We start from the raw sequence: 18,714 nt of genomic DNA, 5'->3' as shown, positions 1-18,714 counted from the left end.
GGTAATTATAGACCAGTGAGCCTTACTTCGGTTGTGGGTAAAGTGTTGGAAAGGATTATAAGAGATAGGATTTATAATCATCTAGAAAAGAATAATTTGATTAGGGATAGTCAACACGGTTTTGTGAAGGGTAGGTCGTGCCTCACAAACCTTATTAAGTTCTTTGAGAAGGTGACCAAGCGGGTGGATGAGGGTAAAGCGGTTGATGTGGTGTATTTGGATTTCAGTAAAGCGTTTGATAAGGTTCCCCATGGTAGGCTATTGCAGAAAATACGGAGGCATGGGATTGAGGGTGATTTAGCAGTTTGGATCAGAAATTGGCTAGCTGTAAGAAGACAGAGGGTGGTGGTTGATGGGAAATGTTCATCCTGGAATTCAGTTACTAGTGGTGTACCTCAAGGATCTGTTTTGGGGCCACTGCTGTTTGTCATTTTTATAAATGACCTGGATGAGGGCGTAGAAGGATGGGTTAGTAAATTTGCGGATGACACCAAAGTTGGAGGAGTTGTGGATAGTGCGGAAGGATGTTGCAGGTTACAGAGGGACATAGGTAAGCTGCAGAGCTGGGCTGAGAGGTGGCAAATGGAGTTTAATGCGGAAAAGTGTGAGGTGATTCACTTTGGAAGGAGTAACAGGAATACAGAGTACTGGGCTAATGGTAAGATTCTTGGTAGTGTGGATGAGCAGAAAGATCTTGGTGTCCATGTGCATAGATCACTGAAAGTTGCCACCCAGGTTGATAGCATCGTTAAGAAGGCGTACAGTATGTTAGGTTTTATTGGTAGAGGGATTGAGTTTCGGAGCCATGAGGTCATGTTGCAGCTGTACAAAACTCTGGTGCGGCCGCACTTGGAGTATTGCGTACAGTTCTGGTCACTGCATTATAGGAAGGATGTGGAAGCATTGGAAAGGGTGCAGAGGAGATTTACCAGGATGTTGCCTGGTATGGAGGGAAGGTCTTATGAGGAAAGGCTGAGGGTCTTGAGGCTGTTTTCGTTAGAGAGAAGAAGGTTAAGAGGTGACTTGATAGAGACATACAAGATGATCAGAGGATTAGATCGGGTGGACAGTGGGAGCCTTTTCCCTCGGATGGTGATGGCTAGCATGAGGGGACATAGCTTTAAATTGAGGGGTGATAGATATAGGACAGATGTCAGAGAGTAGTAAGGGCGTGGAATGCCCTGCCTGCAAAAATAGTAGACTCGCCAACTTTAAGGGCATTTAAATGGTCATTGGATAAACATGTGGATGATAATGGAATAGTTTAGGTTAGATGGGCTTCAGATTGGTTTCACAGGTCGGCGCAACATTGAGGGCCGAAGGGCCTGTACTGCGCTGCAATGTTCTATGTTCTATGTTGTATACCAGAACATAATCCCCCAGGGCTACAGAAATGTGTGGAGTGCCACTTTTCAGAAAGGAAGGGACAAAAATATTGAACAACGTAATATGAGTACGAGCAGTTAAGGTCATGAACTATACACACCATTAAAATTTGATATCCAACTTCTTTTACTTAAATATATTAAATACAAAGAATGTGAACATTATATTACATTGGCAATAGCAGTATATTTGCATATCTACCTATTCCACTACAAACACTTCCATTTAAAGCTTAAAGTCCACTTCTCATTTTAGGCAAGCCAACTTCCATTTGTATAAAAGCATAATTATAAACAAAATCATTTTAAATAGAAACACTTTATGACAGGTGAGCACATAATCTGAGTGCAGAGCAAATGGGCAATTTTTTTGTTCCAATATATTACCAAAACTTTACTGGTAGCATCATGAAAAATACTTACAGAACTCTGTAATAGGTTATAAAACACTTCTCTGACAATAGTAAGCTAGTCTGGATGTTCACACATCAGGATGTGGAAACATTCCTTTTACTTTACACCAATAATATTGAAAATTGTGCTGTTGTATCAGCACAGCTTGCTGAGAAGTCAGCAGTTGTGCTGCGGTTTTCTTGGCTATAGCATAATAATTGATAACCAAGAATGAACTAGCAGTGTACATGTGGCACTTGGGTTTACTTTGTGCTGTATGAACAACTCAGGCTTTTCAATTGGTTGTTCTCTATCCATTACACAATTGCGATGTGATTATAAACACCAACGTGGTGAGAAGCTATGTACTTCTACCGTATCCAAGGCAGCAAAGCAAGAGAGAGGGAGGAAATGAATATATTGAAGGTATTGTCATGTATTAGGACGTTATCTAAACTAAATGTTATCTACAGTTAGGTGAATAGCCACTTAACCCTACAGTCAATGTTTTAGTTCACCTAATTAATTTGATTAAAATCAATCTCCTAAATTAAAATCAAAATCCAAGTTATCCCGAAGATTTGAAATATCTTAAGCATTACTTTCTGTTGTGGTATCTTCAGAAATTTTAAATGCTAACTATACTGTAAATGTTAGTTGTTTCCAAATCTACTTTATAGATTGAAACTCAGTTTTCCATATTCCCTGAAAATGCTCTAATTATATATCTTTTTAAAAGTTTTATAAGCAACTCTTCCAGAGCTTTCGATATAGTATATATATGGGTTACAAAAGTTTTATAAAATATTTATCATCTTGGTTACCTATTGTTTATTGACAATGTGCAAATCTGACTTTTGCTTTGCAGACGTTTAAAAGAAGTATCATGATAATCCATTTAACAAAATGGAAGAAGATACATTTATGGATGACTAACTCATAACAAATATCTATAAATGCAATGCAGTTTTTTTATTTCATCAATGCTCACTTTTACTAAGGGCACTCTATGGCCTCAATGCTGCTATAACATTGGCAAAACCATCACTATTTTTATTATCACGGTTCCTCTGCACTGACTGTAATTTCTGGAGTCTGCAGATGAACAACCAGAAATTGCAGTCAGTGAGTCTCCACTTCACCGTAGAAGTATGTTGTTGAAGACTCCCCCAGACTGCAAGCAAGTAGAAATTAGTGAACCGATAAGAAGTCCCACTTTTAAACTAATAATCCTGCTGTAAAGATCCTTGAAAATGTTATACCCTGTTGAAGAAGATGTAACTGGAATTCTAGCAGTGTACTAAGACCATAAACACTACTAAACAGCCTCAATGGCTTTGAAAAGAATAATGCTATATCTATGGAATAAATACTTGAGGAACATTGAACTTAGGAGTAGTAGTAGGCCATTCGGCTCTTCAAAACTGCTTGCCATTTAATAAGACCATGGCTGAACTGGTAGTGATCTCAATTTCACAGAAAGTGATCCCCATAACCCTAGTCTTTTTTGCTCATTGAGAATCTACTTAACTCTGCTTTCAATAACCCAGCCTCCATTGCTTTTCAGAAAGTGTTCTGACTAATAACCCTTTGAGAGAAAACAAAACCTCACCTCAGTCTTTAAAAGAAGACCTCTTATTCTTAAATGGTGATCCCTAATTCTAGTCTTCCCTGCAACAGCAAACACGTTTTCCCAGCATCCACTCTATAAAGTTCTTTCAATACCTTATATACCTTAAATCAACAAGATTACCCCTTAGTCTTCTAAACTCCAGTGGATACAAATACACCTGTTCAATCTTTTGTCAGGGACACTTCATCTCAGGAGTGAGTCAAGTGGTCCTTTACAGAACTGTTTCCAATACAATTTTAACTTTTTTTTTCAAATAAGGAGAGCAAAACTGTACATGGCACTCCATTTTGGGTTTCATGACAAGCCTATACAGCTGCAGTAAAAATTGCTTACTTTTAAATTCCAATCTCCAACATTAAAACTCAACATTCCATTTATCTTCCTAGTCATTTTCTGAAACTGCATACCATTTATGATTCATACACCAGGACACCCAGATGTATTTGTACCACCAAGTTCAGCAATTTCTCTCCATTTAAATAATACACTGCCAAGGAGGGCAACAAAACATTTTCCCACATTATGCTCTATCTGCTTGATTAAAATTATGATTAAAAATATACACATACTTTCATCATTTGATGTAGTTTTAGCGTATTTTAGCTTCCAAATTAATCTCAAATGTGTATCACAATCATTTAAACATTAAATTGAAAAAAAAACAGTTGTTGTTGCTTGCTTGTGGGAATACTTCAATATGATTATTTGGTTACCCTGCTTCATGATATTAATGTTCCAAGATCTCTTTGACCTGGAGCCAAATTTAAACTGACGGTGGGAAAGGGGAAATCCACACCACAGAGCTCATTAGATTTTGTGAATAAATATCTTATGTTGACTGTTGTTACTTTGGCACGGATGGTGGTGAAATCTAAGCCAATGAATCAGTAACTTCAAAGAATGAAAATACAACTGAAAAAGTGCAATTGATACAAATGCCATCACTCCACTACCATCATTTAGTTTTAATTACCAATGCATTTAAATACAACTAAGTAAATTAATTTACAACAATTAGCTAATGGTTCAATGAGTTACAATAGATTGCACTTACTTTAGTGTGCATGTTAATTCAGCAGGACACATTCTTGACCCTCAACTCACTGGTATGATTTATGCAATGTGATAAATAGCTAAACTGCACATATGTAGAGCTGCAAAATTAAATCAATATTCTACTTTATATCTAAATTTATTTTTTCATATACAAACACATGCTTGCACAAGCCATTTCAGCTCATCACACAGAATGAATTTAAATCTTAGATCCTTTAAAAAGAAAATACAATTCATTTGTCCAAAAGGTTTAGAAAGTAACAGACTATCCTTTCTGAAAAAGTTAATTTTTATTTGTCTTTAGTAATCTTTGCCATACATTTAGAATAAAAAACATTTTTAAAAGTGCCAGAGAACATCCACTTAATATTTTTGGAAAGAAATCTTTAGTCCATTTAGAGTCTGTTTTGCACTGTATTTTTATAATATGTTGTGCTACTATCATAGTTTAGACCAAACAAATGTGCTGTAAAACTGAAAGAATAATGGATGTAGCTTTATAGTTCAATGGTCTTCACTTTCCCATTTCTAGCATGTTATAGATCATTTCGCAGAATTGTAGAATTGTTATAGTTCAGGAGAAGGCTATTTGGCCCATCTTATCTGCACCAGTTTTCTGAATGAGCAATTTACATAGTGACCCTATTTATTGTACAGTAGGCATGTCTTCATGAAGCCAATTTACTGATAACATCAGGGAAAAAGTAACAGTAGTGAGCAATATAACAAATCACAAAAAAGCTAGTCCAGCATTACATTGTTCACTTTGTAGGCCATTAGCCTTCAACTCTGTCAAGCTGACTGCAGCATTAGAAATGAGTAGTTTTACTGCAGCCTGTTGACTGACAACAGTTTATGGCTATGGTTGTCAGTAATTGATGTCAGCAGGGCAATATCAATAGCTTATAATCAGAAACCACTGGTCAAAGGCTAATTAAAGTGGGAGAGAAAAAGATTTTACTACATGAAACACAGCACAAGGTTCTGATAAATACTGCTTCAATTTTGAAACTAAATCAATAAATATTTTCTTCTTTAATTTATCTGAGCATATCATTACACTTTTTAAAACACGAGACTCCCTCATGCATTATAACTTTCAATATTTATACAAAATATCTGTGCGTTTTATGTTATGTGACTGCATGTAACCAAAGATACTTCAGATTTTGGATCATGATGAAGACAATCAACATTTGTAAAGTATTGCTGAAAGTCTATTGACATTTTTTGTACACCTCCCAAGGCATCAGGAATTTTAATATCTTGCAGCAGTTAATAATCCAACAGCACTACACGAAGGAGGACAAATTGAATATTTCCCTTCCATTTTGTATTTTCAGACAAGTACAGTGACAGTGACAATCAATTCAGCAAAGTAGAGGGGTCAGGAGCCAATGTGCATGCTGGATTGGGTCCTCTTTTTAGGTGGCCTTGGCAGACACCCAAGTGTGGAGATTTAACTTTAATATTAAAGTTAAGGTCTCTGCGTGCATTAACAATGACAGGAACCCAAATGGCTTGCTGAATTTACATGGTGGTAAGTGCTGCTGGATGAAACTGATTAGGTGCTGACTACCAAACTGCAAGTTGCTCCTGAAAACTAAAACCTATAGATCACTAAAATAATGACAGTGAGGTCAGAGGATCGATCTGAAATATTGTGTGTGCCTCTCTCAGCAGCTACATTGTCACTTCATGCCAACAGAATTATGTTCAAATTCAGTTATATCCAATTTTTATCCTTATTTATGTTGTATCTTTGCCATTAGTCGAGCATTTAGTGGGAACACTGATCTCATTAAATTCAGCCCTATTTGTAGATTCTTAATAGGTGTAGAATAAATTTTAAAGGTTTTATAAGTCCTACTCAATTCAGTGGAAGATAGCCAATTAATTTTCCAACACTGTTCTGAAAACTGGTTAGAGACACCCCCTTATGAAGACAGGTGATTTCCTTGCAGAAATATACACGATATTCCCTGACTACATAGATAAGAATGTAAATATATCTAGTACCAAAATAAAATGCCAGTCGGAAAATTGGAATTAGTCATAATTGGTATTTTATATTTCGTGTTATTTTTATACTTTATTTTGTTCATACTTGTTGTAATTCTATCCAATAAATCATAATATTAGCAGTTAAATTAACCATTATTTTTGAGAAGCTAAATACACAAGTTTAAAATTGAGGCTCAGTGATGATATATGATATATTTGTTAGTGTGAAAATAAATTTCTTGGTTATGTTTCAAGCTCTGCTTGATATGTATAAAAGGTTTGCAGCTTATATTGATACTGTACTGTCCATTCTTCAAAAACTAAAATATGGACAAATCTCCTTTAGAGGGTGGTTGGATTCCATAAATTGAAAAAAAAAAGTTGTGCTTTTCTTTCAAGCATTTAGCTGGGAGGACTAGCCACAGTGAAGTTAACTTCAAGATGCTTAGAAATGGGACAACTGAGAGAGAGGAGAGAAAAACTAACCATTTCCCATGACACTCAATGACGTTACCATTATTGAAGGCCCAGCAATCAATATTCTGGAGGTTATTGTTAGCCACATAAATAAAGTCACTACAAGAGGTGAGAGGCTAGGCATCTTGCGGAACGTAACTCACCCCCTGACTCCCGAAGCCTGCTCACCATCTACAATGAACAAATCAGGAGTGTGATGGAATCGTCCCCACTTGCCTGGATGAGTGCAGTCCAAAAACACACAAGAAGCTTGACATCATCCAGGATAATGCAGCTCAGTTGACTGGCACCACGACCACAAATACAAACATCCGCTCCCTCCAACAATCTCAGTAGCCTAACTGTATACCATCTACAAGATGTACTACTGAAATTTGCCAAGGCTCCTCAGAATGCACCTTTCAAATCCACAAGCACTAATATCTAGACGGACAAGGGCAGCAGAAACCTGGAAAAATCATTGCCTTCAAGTTTCTCTCTGTGCTGACTTGGAAGTATATTGCTGTTCCTTCAACATTGCTGGATCAAAATCCTGAAAGCACTGCAGGTGTACTTACACCAAAATGGACTGAAGGGGATCAAGAAGGCAGCTCACCATCACCTTCTCAAGTGCAATTAGGGATGAACAATTAAAGCAGCAACACCCACATCCCCTAAATGAATAATAAAGACAAACATTGCAGATGACAGTGCTTAATTTATTCTTATAGCCTTTGAATTGGACTAAATTACAATGTGCATGTCCAGATTATTGGCTGTTAATTTTTAAGTGTTTTGCTTATGTGTTAAGGAGCCTATGATTTTTTTTAAAATATGTTAAGGAGTCCTACTGAAGTTTATAAATATCCAGAGGGCCAGGAACCCTAAGCATTTTTAACACTAGCTGACATCACACTTCATAACTTATGCATACTAGGTTCAAGTTACTTTTGAAATATTCAACAATTTGAATGGAGCAAAGTGAGGAATCCATTAAAATACTTGAATTATTAGATAACTGGACAAACTTTTGAATAGAAATAAGAGTAGAAAAATTAATTTACAAATTCAAATAATAAGACACAGCTCCTCCACAGGACATCAAATTACTTTTTCATGGGGTTAGAGGCTGGGAACCAGACTCTATAATTATATTAAAATAAATATAAAGAACTGTGGGTGCTGGAAATTTGAAACAAAAACTCAAAAGTGCTGCAGAAACATGGCAGGTCTTGCAGCATCTGCAGACAGAAAACAGAGTAAATGTTCTGACAGTGACCCCTTGCCAGAACAGTTTTGAGAGGACAAATCTGAAGATGGCTGGGAGAATTTCCTAAAATAGCGTTTCATGATCTATAGATAAGTATCTGAATGGTTTACATGAGTCAATCTAGAGATAATTAGACTACCAAGAGACAGCTTCAGAGGTTTTGACTGTAATATGGCATCTATAATAATTCAAGAAAGTGGAACAGCTAATCAATCTCAATTCAGATTTTGTTTTGAAAATTCAATATGGTATTGAATATTGAACATTGTGACATTAAAATTGACATCATCATTAATTGTTCAAAATTACAGTAAATTTGAACCACTGCAGTGATAGATTGGTGCCTTTTAAATGAACAACAAGCCAAAAATTACATAAAACTACAATCACATAAAGTCTGTTATGTACAGAAAAAAAAATTAGGTAACTTTGATCACAACTACAAATTGATTTGATGGAGTTATATATGGTAAATCGCACCTTGAGCCAAAATTACCCAAATTTCATTTCCTCATTGTAAGTGCAATAAGGCTGAAGTTATGCCATGGGATACAGCTGTGCAAACATGAACATTACCTGTTGTTATAGCAGGGATATCACATTTATTTTAAATAGCTCTACATTTCAAATGAAGTTTTCTTTATCTTGGCATCATTACAAGGTGATAAATATATGATAAAGGTGATCTTTGCTATATTTTATGACAAGTAACAATAAATAGTGCATTGATATTGAATACTTCGCTGTACTTGTAAGCAAAAACACGTTAACTTTTTCTTTCATATAATATGTCCCTGTTCAGTAGATCTTAGTGCAAATAATCAATATCATTCAGAGAGCAATGACAGTTTTACAAAACTCTATTGTTTCATATGAAACTGGGTATTCTTCATACTATCTCTCATTCTTCATCCTCCTGCCAGGTATCAATCCAGTATATCAATCTCTTAATTACTTATACAGGTGGTGCAAAATATTTGCTACTCTCAAATCCCCGTGACCCACCTTCTCACCACCTTCAGAAACACTGGCCATCAAGTACTCAGTGTGAAGATATACAGACAATTGCACCTAATAATACTACACAGGCTCTCACCTCATTTTTCTGGAAGTATTTTTTAGAATTTGTTTTCAGATGTTTGATTTGTTTCTCTTTTAAACATCAAATGGAATTCTAGCAGCTTGCAGCACTGTCAAATACTAAAAATAAGTAAATCTCCCAGCAGGGCTTCTAATTCTCGAGCATTTGCAACTTTTGTAAGTTCATGGTTTAGCGACCATCCTCTTTGTTTATGTCTCTACAGTAACAATCGTAGTGCAAATAAAAAAGTAACCTGGAAAAACTGGAGGGATCATTCTATCCTTTAAAAAGGCTTCAAGCATGGTTAGTGGATTCACTGGAGTCCTCAGCATTAAGCTACACCATGAATGGAGTCAGATATAAGGATCGAGTAAGTAGGGATTTAAAAAAAAAGTCATTTCAACCTTGATGCTGTAGTCTAGATGGGAAAAATCTATTTACGTTGATAGATAGATGACTGCTCAATCTGAACAGTAAATATAAGAAGCCAACTATCATCAAATACATTAGGTATGTTTGTGACTCAAGTTCACATTCAGTTAAAACTTTGGCTGAAATTTTAAGCGTGACAGACACCCTCTCTGCCATGGTGAAAATAGTTTAAAATCATGAGTTGTACCTCCCAATCGAATTATGTTGGGTCTTGTGCAAATACATTTTAATTAAATTTTCACCAGTTCCCTTGATGGGATTAAAAGCCACATATTAATTTGGGCTTCTAGATTACTAACCCAGAAACATTACCACTATGCTAGGGGCTCTTGGACATTCTATTGGGGCAAATGCCATTTAAATCACCCGCTACCTCCACTGAAGTGGTGTTTTGGCTTCCCTGTATTGTAGAACCCAAAGGCCCCTACTTTTGTTCTAGAATGGGGTGTACAGAGGTCGAGGAAGTTCTGGGTTCCATCCTCATGTTCCCCCATATCCCCTATGGCACCTTATTCCCATCTACTCAGCCTTCACGGCACCACATTTACTCTTTGCAAATATCTACACATCCTCCATGGCCCCGGATACCCTCATGCCAATATATCCATCTCCTGCGGCCACTCATATTCCATATGCCCCCAAACACCCGTACAGTCCTTCATAGCCCTTTAAAGACCCTGTGCTTATACAGTGCTATCACCCTTTACCATTTCTTCTCCTTGCTAACTCAGCTATTAATCAACAAAAGCATAAATCAGGAAGCATTCTGAAAGAAATAAAGTTATCAGTCTACTGATAACGTCACAATTGAAATAAAACACACTCCCATCAATAGCAAAGAATTACATTGAAATTGCTTCAAATAATCGAGTACAAAAACAAACATTTCATTTGAATGTTCAATGTCTTACGTAAACATACATTCACACGAGTGCTTAATCCTTTATGTCAACAACTATTTCCATCCAATAAGCAGTTGGAGCTGTCCATCAATATGCACCCCAATATGAAAAATAATAATTTGAGAAATCAGTCATGCAACACAAATCCTGGTTTCATGTAAACAGGCTCTCTGAACTAACGAGCACCATTATTTTTAAACTACACATTTTTGTTGGACAGTTTCTTAACAACTTGCTAATCTGAATGAGTTTATACATTTTTCAGATACATCATGCCTTTTCACATTTCCAGAGGTGCCTCACTTCCACCAATGGGCTCTTTTAATTTCCCAAAAGAGTACTTCAACCGCTGCGCTGCAACAAAGTGAGAATTTTGCCGGAAAACTTTGGGAGGCAGTGCTGCTTCACCTGAGTGCTCAGCCCATACCCATGCTTCTGATCTCCACTGGAATGTTGGTGTCTATCACTGAAGGCAGTATCTGTTGACCCCATGTGTTCCCTAGCAACAGCACATGCTCAAACTTCCAGAGCTGCACATGTGTAGAGTTTTGCTACTGCACATGCGGTATAAAGAAAGTAAGTGCGCTGTGGAATTGTTTCTCAGATGGAAGTGTGCCTTGATACTGAAAAGGTTGAGAACTTCTGCCTTAGTTTTGCAAACGTGTAACCATACTCCACCCTATATGTGTGATGAGATCAAAAATGTACCTTATTTCTTTTAAAGGGGAGAAATACAAAATATTCTTCCAGTCCTTAGCCTTCACCCTGCCCACTCCCATACACTCACCATCACCCATACCACCTAATGCCGTCTATTCATTACCTATGGCCCTCTAATCAAACTTTGGGCATTAGGTGGCTTGGGATTGCATGGAGGGACATGCATGTGTGTGTGCGTGCGAAGGCTGGAAGGCTTTTCTTCTTTCAATTTTTGGACATACTGCTGGAGCCCATAGGTAAATGGCAACCTCTAGGAAACTAACAGCCTCAGGAGACTTTCCTGACCTGACTTTCAAATCGAGCCTGCTCCCTTGGACCAAACATGAGGAGTGTGCATGTCATTTCTAAAGGTCAGATTCACAGAAGCAAGATGCTTCTGCACACCTGACTCAGGAACAAAAACTATGGCCTTTATCTAAAAAAATGGTATTTTCCCAGAGGTAATTATTTGGGAATAAATAGAATAATAAGCTGTTTTTAACATCTGACAAAGACAAAGCAAAATATCTTAAGTATAGCTGTAAAAGTTAATGATGAGTTGGCTACTCCTTCTCTGAATTCAAAAGTTCATATACTGTGGAAATTTGTTGCAATTTTCATCTTCTTGAGGCTTGTTTAGAAGCCTAAATTAAAAGCAGTCCATTCATTGGCTAATTTTATGTTGAATTCTTGTACAGAAATAGAATGCTTTGTGGCTGAACCATGTATTTCATTGACACTTGGTAGTCAATTTTGATTCTACACTTAAACCTTTTGTAGGTGTGCAATTGATTGGAAGTCTGTAATGTAACAGGCTTTCACAGTGCCAACATCACTGACCAACGAAGGGAACTGTACGATCTTGATATTTCTAAGGCTGTTTTATAATTCCGGTTGCTTAGATGAGTGATGGGTGACGTGCAATGATGCAAATTGTCAAGCATCCACTTTCAATGAACATACGGATGTGGTTTGAGTGGAATGTAACTGCTACAAAGTAATTACTTTGTTTACTATCATTTGTGGCATATCTTTTGCTGGTAGCTCTGACTCTCCATTGTCCACATTTGAACTACTCAGTGCAGAATTAGGCGGCTTGTAGAGGCACAAAGCTATCAGAAAGAACAGGGTTCCCAGTGCCTGAAAAGAGAAAATAGAGTAATTGTCATTAAAGCCAGCATCAACTTTGTTTATACTTTGCTGAGGCAATAATAACTCTATTTAATCAGAGAACTGGTTACTGATCTATTTTCTAAAATCATTCACATCTACTTATGAATACTGACTAGAGTTTGGATTCAGGTCACCCAGTGAGCTGCTCCGAAGCCTCCACTCTATACAACTGGCATGTAAAATAAAATTTATTGTTGTAAAACTCAGATTCCATACTAATCCTATTGTAAATATCCTATTGGAGGCTGCATAATCATATAATAATGCAGAATGCCATTTCACTCAACATGCTTGTGACAGCCCTCTGAGGAAGTATTTCAGTAGTCAGTACTACTCTGTTTTTTCATGTTCATGGTGTAAAACACGATCAGCACAAGACAATTGCTGCGTCACTATCTCCAAGTCTGACCTGCAGTAAATACATAGTTATGTCTGAAAAGTTGGGGAATATTAAACAATTTCATCTTTTTTGACCTCACTGAGTTTTAGAAAAAAAGTTATTAAACCATATTTTTACTAAATATCTCCTTGCCAAACAGACATTGGGTTAGGGGTTGGATGTTAATATATCCTATTACATGTGTGATTTTTTTCTAACTATATGTGATCACATATTACCTTATAAGTAATTCCAGCAATCAGGAGATACATGCTCATGGCTGAGTTTTGGTAGATATAACATGAGCCTCTATCACCACACTGATCCTGCCATAACAAACAAGAAATGTCGATGACGGAGCCAAAGGCAATTGGGCCTGGAATTCCACCTGTTGAAATTTATATAATGGAAAGTTAGAATTAATTAGATAGTTAGAATTTGATATCATATTATTGACTATGGCATTTTAACATCAACACAGAAGAATTAACATTCCTGTCTAGTTGATTATTACCGTTGAAGTGAACTTGTGCTTAATAATGAAAAATAGAAACAACGGAATAAGAATACAGATCCTTCTAATAATGTAACTTGAGCAAAATTCAAAGTCAAACATATATTCCACCCAGTTACTCTACGCCATTACTTGTACTGTACTTGGTTCAAATGTAGATTTTTAACATTGATTGGAAACAAATCCCTCCAAAAGCTACTAATTATACAGTCATAGAGATGTACAACATGGAAACAGAACCTTCAGTCAAACTTGTCCATGTTGACCAGATATCCCAAATAAATCTAGTCCCATTTGCCAGCATTTGGCCTATATTCCTCCAAGACCTTCCTATTCATTTATCAATCTAGATGCCTTTCAAATGCTGTAATTGTACCAGCCTCCACCACTTCCTCTGGCAGCTCATTCCATATATACACCACCCTCTGGTGTGGGCTCTCCCACAGAGTTTCCTCCAACATCAGCTGTGAATTTCATTGTTTGTTAATATTTCCTCAGACGAACTCCATTGTCCAGAGATACTTGAAATCAAGCAGCAGAACAGTCAGCTGTACAGATGCACTGTTGGGTCAGACAGCAGTACAAGTTTATTTCTCCGTTTGATTCACTGCCCATAAGGTCACTGCTTTTGTCTGGCTTCATCCTTTTTAAAGTGCTGTTGTTTTGATCTTTTTTCCCCAAAGTTTCAAAAACAATGCAACAGCTTACAAAACAATAATTACTGTGCCTAGAGTTCGAGGAAATCAGCTCCTACACTGAACATACCTCAAAAAAGTAGCAGCTCTTACAGCCACAATTTTTTCCCATCCTCCATCTCGGATTACCCAGAATCCTCTAACTAAAAGTTTTTAATGCAGGTGAATATATGGTACCCCATTAAATACACAATTTAGCTTTGTATTTCCAAAACACTAATCATTAGTACATTTTCTGAAACAAGGTTCTTGATCCAAAAAGTAAAATAAGCAAGACATTAGTTAAGGTTCAGTTAAATTTGTAGACTAAAATTTATTAAGATGCTCTTATTTAGACTTGTTCTATATTAAATAAGTTTATAAATAACAATGAAAAATCAAAAGAATATAATCTCAAGGCTTTGAATTATGCAAGTAAACTTATATTGTTAGTGTTTCAGTTAAACAATCTCAGAAATACATTTTGATTTAAGCTGATTTTGATTTACCATTAAAGGCTAGTGAAGAATCCTTACCTAAAGTACGGACCAAGATCCATTGAATACCAAGTGCAAATGATCGCTGACTATCAGGGACACACCTAATTAAATCGAAAAAAAAAAAAATCTAGGTTACACATAATTATTGCTGAACATTGTTTTCAACCCCTTCAACCAGTAATTCTAGTTAGGCCACTGTCCAATTTGGGGAATATATTTTGTAATTCAGCAACTAGTAGGTAGATTTTTTTTGTATTAGGATGAAATAAATGGCTTGTTGTGAGCACTGTGCTGTGAACTTCCCCTGGATTTACAAATCAACTATCTTTTGAACACATTCTTGAAAATGGAAAATTGATGACCATTAATTTTTTTAAAGATGCATCTCATTAACATTATTGGATTTTACCACTCCTAACATAAATGTCTTTAAAAGTGACTTGCCAGTACAGAGATACGATGTTCCTGTACCTGTGTTATGTTGAAACACATATTTCATGTGTGACTGAGTTGAAGTGTTTTTCTTTATATCAGAGATATAAAAGCTTTTAATGCAGAAACAGACCAGTTTCCTGTTGTGTTTCTGCTGGCTTTGCAAGAGTAGTTGTGCTTCATCACTTAGCTGCTTTTTGGCCATAATCCCATAAAAGCCTTGTCTTAAGTATATGTTCAAATGTATTTGTTAAATCAACTTCTACTACCTACTTAGGCAGAACATTCCAGAGGCTGACAACTCAAGTGAAACAAGAGATCCCCTCAGCTGTCGAGATGTTTTGGTAATGCTTTTGATGTCACGGCCTCTGGTTATTGATCCAGTTGTAAAATAGAGCAAATATAGCAAAATAATTCTATCAAAACCTCTCCTTATCTTGAAAACAAAACTCTCCGAGATCACCTCTTAGCTTTCTCTTTTCCAAGAACAATTGTAAGCTTTCCAACCTCTCTTCATTAATCCCCATTTCCTGGTAACATTCTAGTAAAAACTCTGCTGCATTGTTCTAAGGCCTTTAAACCTTTTCTAAAAGATCGCCTAGAATTGTCCACAATATTCCAATTTATGTCCACCCGATGATTTAAAGGGCTATATTTGACCAGAAATCAGCTAAATATCAATTTTGGTGAGGTTCATAGAAACTAGGAGCAGGTGTAGGCCATTCGATCCTTCAAGCCTTCTCTGCCATTTAACATGATCATGGCTGATCCTCTATCTCAATGTCATATTTCCACTTTCACACCATACTCCTAGATGCTTTCAAAATCATAAAAAAATCTTTTTTGAATATATTCAGTGACATGGCCTCCACAGTCTTCTGTGGTAGAGAATTCCGTAGGTTCACTTCCCTTTGAGTGAAAAAAAATTTTCCTCATCTCAGTCCTATGGTCTACTCCTATCCTGAGACTGTGACCCCAGGTTCCAGAATCCCTAATCAGGCAAAACCTCCCCTCTGTATCTAGTCTGTCCAAACCCGTTAGAATTTTCTACATTTCAATCAGATCCCCACGCATCCTTCTAAACACGAGAGAATACAGGCCCAGTTAAACTACCTCACTTCATACTACAGTGATGCCATCCCGATATCAGTTGAGTCAACCTTCACTGCACTCTCTCTGGGGCATGTATATCCATTCTTAGGTAGGGAGATCTCAAGGGTTTCTCTCCATGAGACGGAGCAAGATTTTGCACACTATCTTCCTAAACACACCTCATTACTTATGCACCATGCTTCTTTGGTGCCCCACTCAACATATTTGCACTCGTCATGGCCAGAGGTATTCACAATTGCCTGAATTTCTGGCACTGATGCCATATTTCAAACTTACAAACTTGCCATCTAGAAGGACACAAAGACAGGGGGAGAGACAGGTAGTGTTGAGGAAGCGGGGAAGCTGCAGAAGAACTTGAACGGGTTAGGACAGTGGGGAAAGAAGAAGCAGATGGAATACAATAAGACAAAGTGTGAGGTTATGTATGTTGGTAGGAAGAATAGAGGTGTAGTTTTTTTCTGAATGGGAAAAGGCTTCAGAAATCTTTAGTACAAAGGGACTTGTGAGTTCTAGTTCAGGATTCTCCTGAGGATGACATGCAGGTTGAGTTGACTGTTAGAAAATCAAAAGCAATGTTAGCATTCATTTCAAGAGGGTTGGAATACAAGAGCAGGGATGTATGGCTGAAGACCACATTTGGAATATTGTGAGCAGTTTTTGGGCCCGTTTCTAAGGAACATGTGCTGGCCTCGGAAGGGGTTCATAAGAATGATCCCACAAATGAAAGGCTTGTCATATCAGAAGCAGTTGAGGACTCTGGGTCTGTACTCCATGGAGTTTCATTAAAACTTACAGAATACTGAGAGGCCAGGAGAGACTGGATGTGGAGAAGATGTTTCCACTAGCAGGAGAGACTGGGACCTGAGGACACAGCCTCAGTGAAGGGACGACACTTTAAAACTGAGATGAGCAGGAATTTCTTCAGCCATGGGTGGAGAAACTGTTGAACTCATTGCCACAGAAGGCTGTGGAGGCCATTTCATTGAGTGTCTTTAGAGATAGGTATGTTCTTGACTAATAAGGGGATCAAGGGTTATGGGGAGAAGGCAGGAGAATGGGGTTGGGCCTTGACTGAAAAACGGACCAAATTTTCGGGCCAAGTGGCTCAATTCTGGTCCTATATCTTTTGTTCTTATGACAGGGGGAGCAGATGCGTGGGCGTACACCACCACTTGTAAATCCCCCTCTAAGCCGCTCACCATCCTGACTTGGAAATATACCACCGTTCCTTCACTGTCACTGTGTGGATCTCCCTGCCTGATGACATTATGGGTATACCTATACCAAACGGATGAAGCAGTTCAAGATGCAGCTCATCAACACCTTCCCTAAGGCAACCAGAGATGGCAATAAATGCTAGCCCAGCCAACGATGCCCGTATTTCATGAATGAATAAAAAAAAATGCTGTGCAGCAGGTCAACTGTTGTCAGTGTAGAGGTGTTCTGCTCAGCTTCTGTCACTTGACTCAGACATGGCTGACAAAGGGAAACTGGCATTCTGCTTTGCAGACAGGAACCTGGAGTAAGTGATGGATTGGGTGACACAGAAGACACTATGGCACCAGACCCTGATCCAAGGTTGCCACCGAGTTCAGCGTGGTATCCACATTCTGAGAGAAGGTCTCGCAATATTGCAAGAGATCAGCAATTTTCTCTGCCCCACAAGGGTAAGTGTCACCATCCTCTCTCCTATACCTCACACTCACTCTATCTTTGCTACTGCAGCAACTTCCCACCAAGGTTTGTGCTCTACTCTCACTATTGCTTCTAACATCTTCCTTCAGTCATTTTCACATGTCCTAACATCATACATCACAAATTCTATTTTGCCTTAGAGCTGTCTACTCTTTCAGTCACCTCCTTTCCCCAACCTCCACCAGCACTAAAACTGGGCCAGCCACTTTCATCTTACTCAATTCCCTCATGGTGTCTGATTCCAGGAGAAAATATCTCATGTTGGGGCATGAGAGTCAGGATGGGGCTGCTCCCGTGGCGATGCCAAAACCTCCATGTCCCGGTAACCAAGTAGGGACCATTGCCTATCACTGTGCTGCTCTCCCATTACTGTGAATGTGCTCGTGACATTCCTGATTGCCTACTGCTTGTTCACGATAGATTCTCATTTGTCTCATGCAGGTACAAGTGGATCTGCATGTTTTCAGCAGCCAAGAGGCAGGCCCTGCAACATTACTCCACTTCCACCTCTGAGGAAGAAGCCACAGATCCCTCAGAGGATAAACCTGCAAGACAGCGTCCTGCACCCTCCTGTGCTGTCATTTCAGTAGGTATTATTGCTAGATTAGAGACAGGAGCATGTGCTGGTGAGGACAGCACTGCTATGTTTCTGCAGCTAACTGAGGAAGAATGCCCAGGTCCCTGGCACTTGCAGAACTGTCAGAGGCCAGGCAGTAGAGGGCTTGATGGTGTTGGAAATTCAGAACTTCATCAAAATGTAGGAGTAGACACAGGATCTGCAGGGAGATTCCCTCATTATTTCTGCTATTTTATCTCTCCTTCCTCCTTCAAGACACATCTTAAACCCTAGATAACAAGGTGTAGAGCTGGATGAACACAGCAGGCCAAGCAGCATCAGAGGAGCAGGAAAGCTGACGCTTCAG

General features: G+C 38.0%; 1 protein-coding gene across 4 annotated transcripts in view; it reads right to left on the bottom strand.

Moving 5' to 3' along the window:
* Nucleotides 1-1,551: 1,551 nt before the first annotated feature.
* The window catches only part of slco4a1 (solute carrier organic anion transporter family, member 4A1), a 159,498-nt gene continuing 142,335 nt past the window's right edge, over nt 1,552-18,714 (bottom strand). For all 4 annotated transcript variants that reach the window (XM_048608414.1, XM_048608413.1, XM_048608415.1 and 1 more), the window contains 3 exons: nt 14,588-14,652; nt 13,103-13,251; nt 1,552-12,451 (listed from right to left, as the gene is read on the bottom strand). In XM_048608414.1, the coding sequence (XP_048464371.1) occupies nt 12,302-12,451; nt 13,103-13,251; nt 14,588-14,652 (364 nt within the window). In that variant the 3' untranslated portion in view covers nt 1,552-12,301. The remainder of the gene's footprint in view (nt 12,452-13,102; nt 13,252-14,587; nt 14,653-18,714) is intronic.

Source organism: Rhincodon typus, chromosome 19, assembly GCF_021869965.1.
Source record: "Rhincodon typus isolate 14 chromosome 19, sRhiTyp1.1, whole genome shotgun sequence".
In the NCBI taxonomy this organism is placed as follows: domain Eukaryota; kingdom Metazoa; phylum Chordata; class Chondrichthyes; order Orectolobiformes; family Rhincodontidae; genus Rhincodon; species Rhincodon typus.
Note: the sequence above shows the minus strand (reverse complement) of the source record. Positions and strands in the feature narration are given on the sequence as shown.